Here is a 10,759-nt window from a genome sequence, read left to right as displayed (position 1 = left end):
TGGGTTTGATTGGTTGATTTTGAAATTTTTTGGTAAGATTCAGGGGGAAAGAAGAATCAAAACACATGCTTTTATTTATTTATTTTTTTATTACTTTTTTTAATGTTTTTTAAATTTATTTTCGAGACAGAGAGAGACAGAGCACGAGCAGGGGAGGGGCAGAGAGAGAGGGAGACACAGAATCGGAAGCAGGCTCCAGGCTCCGAGCTGTCAGCACAGAGCCCGATGTGGGGCTCAAACTCCCGGACCGAGAGATTGTGATCTGAGCCAAAGTCAGTCGCTTAACCAACCGAGCCACCCAGGCGCCCCACAAAAAACATGCTTTTAATACTGCTTTTTAAAAATGCTATTAAATATAGTAAAATCTGGTTGGGAGAGGCAGTCACCCCTTGTAGCTTGGTGTGTGGACTAAGCCACCTTGCCCGTGTTCTGGGACATTTCAAAGATTAGAGGGAGGAGCTGGCTCTCCATGTGAGACTTCCTGTCAGTACTTACAGGTACTTGCCGAGTTTTTCATAAGAAAACGAGGGAATTCCAATTGTAGGATTTTTTTTTCAGACTACATTTCCAAGGATTGGAACTCTCACAAGGAACCCAGAAGTAGCAACTATTGAATCTTTATAACTGTGCCATTCCGCCCTAATATCCTATATACTAAATGCAGGAGTTGGGAATTCTACCCGCGGTCTCGTGAAATATGTTGGGACTTCCAGAAGCCTAGCTAATTGCTGTTAGAGCAAGCCTATAGCAACCCACTATGAGATTTATTTGTTGTTTATTTAGAGATTATGATATATATATGTATATATCATATATAAAATATAAAAAAATATATTTAAATTTTAATATATTTATAATTATTTTATCAAATATATTTATTTAATATATATTTTTTAAATTTATAAATATATATTTATATATTAATACATTTATATATATTTTAGAGAGAGAGCATGCATGTGTGCACAGGAGGGGAGGGGCAGAGGGAGAGAGAGAGAATCTTTTTTTTCTTTTTTACTTTTTTTATGTCTATTTTTGAAAGAGAGGGAGAGACACATTGCAAGCAGGCGAGGGGCAGAGAAAGACAGCGAGACACAGAATCCGAAGCAGGCTCCAGGCTCTGAGCTGTCCACACCGAGCCCGACACGGGATTTGAACTCACTAAACGGTGAGATCATGACCGAAGCCGAAGTCAGACCCTTAACCGACTGAGCCACCCAGGTGCCTCGAGATTATGATATATTCTGAGTGTCAGACAATTAAGAGGATCCACAAATCACAGCCTTGCAAGGAACCACAAGAAAGAAAGCATTTATTCATACCAATTAGGTCAGCAGATTACATTGGAAGGTGCCATTGCAAATCTTACATCATGTTAGACATTGTTACCTCACAATTGGGAGAATTGCCAGTGATTTGCAATTTTTCTGCATAGTATTTTATAACTTATTTGTAGTCTCGATCCTTACCTCAACCATTGAACAAATAACAGTATCTTGCAAGTCTAAAACATCTCATTTTCTCTTTTTTTTAGATTAAATAATTATATTCCACTTAGATGAGGCTATATTGTAGTACAAAGAAACCTGGAATTTTAGAGGTTGAACACATACAAGTTTATATACCCAGAAAAATGAGAAGGTGATAGAGTTAAATAATTTTTTTTTTTTTTTAAAGAATGAAACAAGGATGGAAGGAAAGCCATATATATGGTTGGAATGGATCCACAGAGGAGAAGAAAATGTGTGGTCATGAGCAAATTAACGTATGATGGTTAATGAATGTTAGGATGATGGATACACAAAAATGAGGAATGTGGTTAAAATGCTTCATCTTCCAAAACAAGAAGTCACTTTATCATGTATAAAAAACTAGCTGCATAAGCACATGACTTAACATGGTAAACATCAGAAGAAACATCTAAAATTGCTACAAGTGTTATTTCTGGGAGATGGGTGTAGGAGGAGGGATTGGTTCCGCAGAGTGGGGCAGGAAACTTCTTACATTTCAGTATAAACTGGGAATGCTGTTTAAACTATGTGCATGTTTTACTTTGGAAAAGATAAAGAATAATTTTAAAAAGCCCCAAGAGACACATCCGGTGAATGATCTACACCTGTAGCCATGCTTTCCAAAGTGTGATGGTCTTCCCGTGGGGGGGGGGGGGTACTCAGTCATCAGGCAATGAATTCAAGGATTCCTGCTCTGTCCTCTACCCTCTTTCCCTTTTCACTTGAAATGAGTTTGGCTGGGGGGTGGGGGTGGGGGGGGGTGAGGGTATTAGTTTCAAGCATTAGTTTCAAGCAAGTTTCAAGTTTGACTCTTATGAAATTAGAGGTTATTAGATGCACAAAGTCTAATATGGGAGAAGATTTAGAGGCCAGGGTAGGGTGGGATTAAGGGAATAGAGTTTAAGAAAACGAATGGAAGAGAGATGGTTCTCTCAATAGGGAGACTGAGTAAACAAATAGAAAACTCCACAAACCACAGCTCACGTGCCATTTCGTGAGGAAGTTTTCAGATGCCTTAGCAGCCTGTCCTTACACAGTAGATGCCTATTTAATTGGAATAATGGAAATTTGGAATTCCCATTGGAATTCCCATGTCCTATATCCGGAAGTATCGCACATAGCAAGCATCTGACATTGTACTCTGCTTCCAGACTCCGTCTCATAACTGCTTGTTTTCATAGACTTTTTCTTTCCTTTTGTACCTTCTTTTCATTTAAAAATATCACCACCACCACAACAGAGCCATAAATAGATGATCATCTTTCACTCAGGTAAGACTAGATGGAATGGTTTTAAATTGAATCTGGTGGGGAGGGATTCAGACAATACTAAAAAAAATTTGGGGCGCCTGGGTGGCTCAGTCAATTGAGTATCCAACTTCGGCTCAGGTCATGATCTCACGGTTCATGAGTTCGAGCCCCACATCAGGCTCTGTGCTGACAGCTCAGAGCCTGGAGCCTGCTTCAGATACTGTGTTTCGCTCTCTCTCTGCTTCTCCCCTGCTCATGCTCTCTCTCCCTCTCTCTCAAAAATAAATAACGATAAAAAAAAATTTCATGATGGAAAAATCATTTTGAAACAGACTAGGTTCTCATTGGTTTCATTTAGCTTAGATTGGGATAGAAATAGACTAATTTTTACAATTCTCAAATTTAGCATTCATTAGAAACAAGAGAGCTTGTTAAAACACTTTCTGGAGCCCCACCCCCAGACATTCTGGTTCAGCAAGTTTCTTGGAGATTCTAGCAAGTTTCCAGGTGATGCGGATGCCCCTAGCCTGGGCTCATACTTTGAGAACCTCTGGATTGATTCTTTGATGGTTTCTGAAATCCCCTGCTCACAATATCCCTTATTGTTTTAGAAAATGGCACACTGGGTGAATACCTAAGAACCTCTGCTGGGGTCAACCGCTCCGTATTTTCACACAGATGTACTGATACTATTTCTTTCCGTAAAGACTTTGCTTTGGGGACAGCTGGTAGAGTGTGTGAGGTCTTCACTGAAAGCTGCCTCCAGAATGCCCTTCATCGACTGCCTTGCTTTCTTCCTAAAATCTTTTCCTAGGAGGGCATAGAGGAAGGGATTAAAGCAACTATTGGCCGACGCGAGAGCGATGCACACGTGGTCCCAAGACAGCAGAGCTTCTCCAAGGGGAGTTTCTGAGTCAAAAAACAATGATAGGACCCCAACAATGTGGTATGGAGCCCAGCAGACGCAGAAGACAATCACCACAGCCATGGCCACTTTCAAGGTTTTGATCCGAGTCTTGGTGAAGCGGCCCCGTCGCATGCGGAAGATAATGAGGCTGTAACAGGCCACCATGACAAAAGAGGGCAGAAGGAAACCTACCACTAGTCTGGTGATGGTTACTGCCCCCCGGGGGGTTAGTACTTGATTGTTATATGAAAACTGGCCTAAATAATCACCCTGGAAATCTTGGAATAGCTCATACAAGTTTGAGAAATTGCTGGAAGAGTCAGAGTAAAGCTCTAAATCGAATGGGTTAGCTCTGTGATCTTCGATGGGAAACCCACTGGGGACTATAGGTGAGACCTCATTCGCAGGCTTAAATAAATTATCATATGGAGGTTGACTAGATAATTTAGCTGGATCTATAGGGAGTGACTGTCCAGAAGGTCTTTGGAATGTTTGAGAATGGAAGATAGTGGTGGCTGTCCAAGGCAGATCATTGGTTCGTTCAGAGAAAGCCTGCAGCCTTGCATCCATTTCTCCAGGCAGCTGAACAATGGAGTTGTCAAGAGATCCATTTTCCAGTAGATCAATGGTGAAGTCTGAATAATCTAATGAGCCGTAGAAGCCAAGATCGTAGCCACACACGTCACGGTTGCCTACGGTGAATGTTTCCCGGTACACGAACACAGGTATGCACATTACAAAAGCCACCACCCATATACATCCACAGATAGCGAAGGCTGTCCCCACATTGCGGTGATTCTGGCACCAGATTGGCTTGAGTACCAAAAGGCAACGATCCAGGCTAATGACAGTCAGCAGGAAGACACTGGCAAACATGTTGAGGACAATGATGGAGGGGATGAGCTTACAGAGGAGCCAGCCGTAGGGCCAGTGTCCCTGGAGAGCCAAGTGAGCCAGGGAGAAGGGCAAGGAGAGGCAACAGAGGAAGTCCGCCAGCGTGAGATGGAGAAACCAAACTGTGTTCACCGTCCGCTGCATCTTTAGGCCAGCTACCCACAGCACCAGCCCGTTGCCTGGCAATCCCAGTAAGAAGGTGAGGCTGAGAATGACCATGGAGAGAATTATTTGGGGTTCATACCAGGGCTGTGAGGGTAGGTCAGTTGAATTGGTCTCAGCAGAGAAAGACTCCATTGCTGAACTTCTAGAAAAATATAAACAAAAATATTAAAACTACTCCTTTAAAAAAGCACATGCTTGGGATTGTAACATTCCCCCATTATGATATAGAACTACAAAAGTCCTCACACTGTTTTAGATTGTGTTCTTTCTTAAATTTTTTTTTTTTTTTTTGAGAGAGAGAGAGAGAGAGCATGCATACGAGGGTGAGAGGGGCAGCGGAGAGCGAGAGAATCTTAAGTGGGCTTCATGCTCTGAGTGGAGCCCAACATGGGGCTTGATCCCATGACCCTGGGATCATGACCTGAGCCGAAATCAAGAATTGGTTGCTCAGCCTACCGAGCCACCCAGACCCCCCCTAGTTTGTATTCCTTGACTTCACACTGGACCACACAAAAACGTTCTGTGACAATTAGAATCTACTGTATCAATTTAAATGCGTATCAAAATCATAGTTTCATTTGGAAGTCCCTATCAATGTACATTTCTCCTCTTTCTTGCACTTCCACTTTCTCATTCTGCACTGGTTCCTTTCCTCACCTGGTGTCTCCTATTAAAAACAAATAAGCTAAATGACAAACAATAACTTCTGTTGTTTTTGAGAGTTAACGATCATGTTAGGAACTGAACTTCTAATTTTTTTTTTAACATTTATTTATTTTTGAGAGAGAGAGAGAGAAAGTGAGCAGGGGAGGGGCAGAGAGAGAGGGAGACACAGAAGCCCAAGCAGGCTCCAAGCTGTCAGCACAGAGCCCGACGCAGAACTTGAACCTACAAACCATGAGATCGTGACCTGAGCCGAAGTCAGACGCTCTACTGACTGAGCCACCAGGCGCCCCAACAAACAATAACTTCTAGACCAGAGGTTCCCAGCTTTATATCCATGAAAGGGCTTTGTGAAGCTACATCACCACGTCAAATGGTATTTAAGATTTTAACTTAGTATATTCTCATTTCTTTGAGGGTTGAAGTTCCATCCATTCCCTCTACCAGATCTTTGAGGGACTCACCGCCGTAAAAAAGGTGCAGTGGATTCAGTTACGTCTTTAGATACCTCATCTTTCCCTTTTTGCTTTCAAATTTCCCAAGAGTTGTTTACCCTCTCTGCATTGATTTCCTCCTCACCCATCATTTCTGTCTTGTTTGTTAGTTTTTTTAATGTATAATCATAAATATGCATACATATACTCACATATGTATTTTTGAGAAAAAAATTTTTAATATGCACGGAATGATCTAATTTTGTCAAATTTTGATTAACAAAAAATATGCATACATATATACACATATGTATATGTATACGTGTATATATGTAGGTATTTTTTTCTCAAAAAAATTTTTTAATGTTTATTTTTGAGAGAGAGAGAGAGAGAGGCAGAGTGTGAGTGGGGGGGGCGGGGAGCGGAGAGAGAGGGAGACACAGAATCAGAAGCAGGCTCCAGGCTCTGAGCTGTGAGCACAGAGCCGGACGTGGGTCTCAAACCCAAGAACTGTGAAATCGTGACCTGAGCTGAAGTCGGAAGCTTGACCGACTGAGCCACCCAAGGCGCCCCCCCCCCCAGTTTTTAAAATTGTGTTAAAATACTCATAATGCAAAATCTACCATTGTAACCATTTTTTTAAAGATTAACATTTTTTTAAGTTTATTTATTTGCAGAGAGAGAGAGTGGGGGAGGGGTAGAGAGACAGGAAGAGAGAAAATCCGAAGCAGGCTCCATGCTGTCAGTGCCGAGCCCGACTTAGGCTCATCCCTATGAACGTGAGATCATGGCCCAAGCTGAAATCAAGAGTTAGACACGCAATCAACTGAGCCATCTAGGTGCCCCTGTTTAACCATTTTATGTATAAAGTTCATCAGTGTGGAGTATATTCACATTATTGTGCACTCTCTAGAACTTTTTCATCTAGTAAAACTGAAACTCTACACCCATTAGACAACAATTCCCCACTTCCCTCTTCCCCCAGCCCCTGGCAAAACACCATTCTACTTTCTGTTACTATGTATTTGACTACTGAGCATTTGTCTTTTGGTGTCTGGTTTATTTCACTCAGCATGATGTTCTCAAGGCTGATCCATGTTGTAGCATGTGTCAGAATTTCTTTCCTTTTCAAGGCTAAATAATATTCCATTTTACGTAAACACCACATTTTATTTATCCATTCATCTCTTTTTTTTTTTTAAATATTTTTTTTTTCAACGTTTATTTATTTTTGGGACAGAGAGAGACAGAGCATGAACGGGGGAGGGGCAGAGAGAGAGGGAGACACAGAATCGAAACAGGCTCCAGGCTCTGAGCCATCAGCCCAGAGCCCGACGCGGGGCTTGAACTCACGGACCGCGAGATCGTGACCTGGCTGAAGTCGGAGGCTTAACCGACTGCGCCACCCAGGCGCCCCATCCATTCATCTCTTGATGTGAAGTGCTCTCACCTTTTCGCTGTTGTGAATAATGTTGCTATCAACTGGCATGCATATTGTTTTATAAACTGCTTTCTTTTTTTTTCAGCTAGTCTCCATATCATACAGTAAGACTGTACCTTAAGGAATGTTCAGTCTTTAGCCAGTGTTTTTCCAATCATTCCCAAAATATCTTCCATAGCTGATTTGTCCACAATTATAGCCAATCTAGGATCACACTTTGCATTAGGACGAGAGGTTTGAATTGAGAGAGAGAGAGAGAGAGAGAGTACATGCGTATGCACGCGAGCGGGGGAGGGGCAGAGAGAGTGGGAGAAGGTGAGAGAGGACTGTCAGCACAGAACTCGATGTGGGGCTCGAACTCACGAACCGTGAGATCATGACCTGAGCCAAAAACAAGAGCTGGTTAACTGACTGAGCCACCCCGGTGTCCCAGGATGTTATGTTTCACAAGTCTCTTTTTTTTAGCAGTTTCTCTTTTTCAAGGAGACTAGCTTGTTTCAGGGTCTGTTGTTCCCACCATTCATTTTTTACCTTTTCTAATTTGTCTTCTGCCCCATCACTATGCTAAAATTACATATAAATAACAAATCCAGGGGGGCCTGGGTGGCTCAGTCGGTTGAGCATCCAATTCTTGACTTCGACTCAGATCATGATCCCAGGGTTGTGGGATTGAGCTGTGCGTCGGGCTCCGAGCTGAGTGTGGAACCTGCTTAAGGTTCCCTCTTTCTCTCTCACTCTGCCCCTCCCTCCACATAAAGAATGAAAGAAAGAAAGAAAGAAAGAAAGAAAGAAAGAAAGAACAAATCGCAACATCTTATTCTGTCTTCATCCACCAGCCCATTCTCTTGACCTCTGTGACTTTACTCTCCCTTAATGCTGAAGACTCATAAATGTACCCTATCTTACAGCTTCCCTGAACAACTCACTATGCTGGCTCATGTTGTTTACTTCTGTCTGGAATTACACCCTTAACCTTAACCTCCTCGGTCTTGCATCCTTAATCTCTATCTGTTGAAATCCTAGACATTCTTCAAAAACAAGCTCAAATATGATTCTTCCTTGAAACCTTCTCTTACAGTCTCAAACAGAAATTAGTCCTTCAGCCTCTTAAATTTGTGTGTGTATGCGTGTATGTTGAATCTCCTTTCATATTATCTGTGCAATGATACATTTTGTCTTGTATTATAATTATTATCGCGGCTGTCTTATCTATTATGCTGGCCTTAAATCTCATGATGGTAAAGATGAACCCTCTTCCTAAGTACCTGTTCTACAGAATTTAGCACAATGCCTAAAAGATCAAAAATTACTTCAGTGGATGGATGTTCATTTGGGGGTTTACTTTTTTTTTTTTTTTCAACTAAATTTAAAATTCTTATTCCTATCCATTAACCCATTAAAGACGCTGTCTCTTCTAACTTCCCTTTGGTTTTCCAGTTCCCGGTTCTTACTGGCTGCAATAGCATTTTGTGTTTCCTTTCATAGAGTCCCAAAATATTTTTGTGGCTTCGAAGTCATTCTGCTGACTTAACCAGATGTTTTCATAGGGCCTTACATGATTAGCAGAAGTTAAAATAACTGAGTCAACAAAATAATAAAAAAGAAGAAGTGATTCTCATTCCCCTCTCTGTAGCCTTACCCACACAATATTCAAGTCCTATCAAGAGCCCTTCCTTCCCTGCTGTGCACGGCAGGTACCTTGGTCCACGGTCCTACTCCAACACACATATTAATGCGGAGATCCATAAAATATTGAGAGAAGGGTGGAATCAGAGAAAGCTAGGGCTCAAGGGAAACTTAGTAATCATCTTTCCTTGTCTCTAGTTTTATTTTGCAGTTTTTGACGCTGACACTCAGCAAATTAGCTGACTTTCACACATTCACAACTAGGAGGGTTCTGAGATTTTAGGACCAATGTCTTTCACACCAATACTCCTTTTACTAGAGAGAATCACAGAACTAAAAAGTCTTTGGTATTGCTAATAAAGGCAAAGGTATGGAGAACTGCACCAACTGAAATAATAAAGACTGAAAAGAGGGGCGGCTGGGTGGCTCAGCCGGTTAAATGTCCGACTTTGGCTCGGGTCATGATCTCATGGTTCGTGGATTCCAGTCCCGCATCGGGCTCTGTGCTGACAGCTTGGAGCCTGGAGCCTGCTTCGGATTCTGTGACTCCCTCTCTCTCTGCCCCTCCCCTGCTCTTTTTCTCTCTCTGTCTCTCAGAAATGAATAAACGTTAAAAAAAAAAAAAAAGTATTTCAGAACAAGATAACTTTTTACATTTCTCCAAGTGCTTTGACTGAAAAATACCTCTACATTTAAGATTGGTAGAGCTCCTTTCTTTCTTTCCTTTCGTCTTTTTAATTTTCAACACTGAATTGGCTGAAAGTATTTAAAAAGATAAAGGAAATCCTGAAACTAAAAGTCAATTATGATAGGGAGAGAAAGCAGATTCCAGAATCAAATACTAGTGATAGGATGACAGAGTCAGTAACAATAAGGAACAAGCAAAAGAATAAAAGAAAAAAAAAGAGAAAGTGGAATAAAAAAAAATATATATATATATATATACATAAAGAAAAAATAGGTCACCGATTTGAGAAACAAAACTATTGATTTGGAAAGCTGGAATCATAGTTCAAAAAGAGAAAGGTAGCCAATGTAAGAGAGAAAAAAAATGGTATGAAAATTCACTATTAGTTCTAGAATGAAACTATTAAGAAGAAAAATAAATAGAATGTGGGATATTTAGAGAAAGAGAGGTGGATGTGGGGACACAACAAAAACAATACAAGCTGGGGAAGGAATGGGGGGGGGAGGGAGAAGATAACGACCCTCAAACCATTATCCGTAACAAGGAAACAAGCACCAGGGACCAGGTGGATGTAAGCTTTTCTTACCAAAAACCTGAGATGCTAGCTGAAGGTTTCAGCACCAGCCTGGAGGTCCCCACACGTCCAGCCTGGTCTTCACTCTTACCCACAATCAAGTTATGAAGTATATTTAGGAAACTTGCTGAACCATTCCTCTTTCCCCTCTCTCTTCGTTTTTGATGACGATAGACGGAATTCCTCACTTTTGACTCCTATTTGACTTTGGAGGATGAGTTTCAAAGTGAGTCATGTATGAATGTCTCAGATAAGGAGAGTAAAAGAACGGAAGTGGGAGGGCATGCCTCTCAGATGATTTCTGTGGGACAGAATACGGCTAAAGAGGGAAGTACTTCTGTAAACAGCTCCTTGCTTTGTAGGTTTGGGCTTGTGCTTTAGAAACGCACTAAAATGGCCCTGCCATCTGTGAGGGTGGAGGTGAGGAGTAGTTGGGACGAACGCCCCGCACAGCATCCCTTAACGCTCTCAAACAGCATCCCTTAAACGCTTAACATGTGGAAAGAAGCAAGCCATACCGAAGTCAGATTGAGCTATGCCCTAATCTTGAGAGATCCACAATCTGGTAGGAATACGCACCCATACACTACAAAACTGTAATACAAC

The 10,759-nt window shown here is 41.6% G+C and overlaps 1 protein-coding gene across 1 annotated transcript; it reads right to left on the bottom strand.

Moving 5' to 3' along the window:
- Nucleotides 1-3,013: 3,013 nt before the first annotated feature.
- On the bottom strand, nt 3,014-10,373 carry C3AR1 (complement C3a receptor 1). Its single transcript, XM_047066769.1, has 2 exons — nt 10,166-10,373; nt 3,014-4,869 (listed from the first exon to the last, which is right to left on the bottom strand). The coding sequence occupies exon 2, from the start codon at nt 4,857-4,859 to the stop codon at nt 3,432-3,434; it is 1,428 nt and encodes a 475-aa protein (XP_046922725.1). The 5' UTR covers nt 4,860-4,869; nt 10,166-10,373; the 3' UTR covers nt 3,014-3,431.
- Between the last annotated feature and the right edge of the window lie 386 nt (nt 10,374-10,759).

The sequence above is a fragment of the Lynx rufus genome, unplaced genomic scaffold (assembly GCF_022079265.1).
Source record: "Lynx rufus isolate CCGP_SWC_20201006 ecotype Redwood Valley unplaced genomic scaffold, mLynRuf1.p SCAF_7, whole genome shotgun sequence".
In the NCBI taxonomy this organism is placed as follows: Eukaryota; Metazoa; Chordata; class Mammalia; order Carnivora; family Felidae; genus Lynx; species Lynx rufus.
Note: the sequence above shows the minus strand (reverse complement) of the source record. Positions and strands in the feature narration are given on the sequence as shown.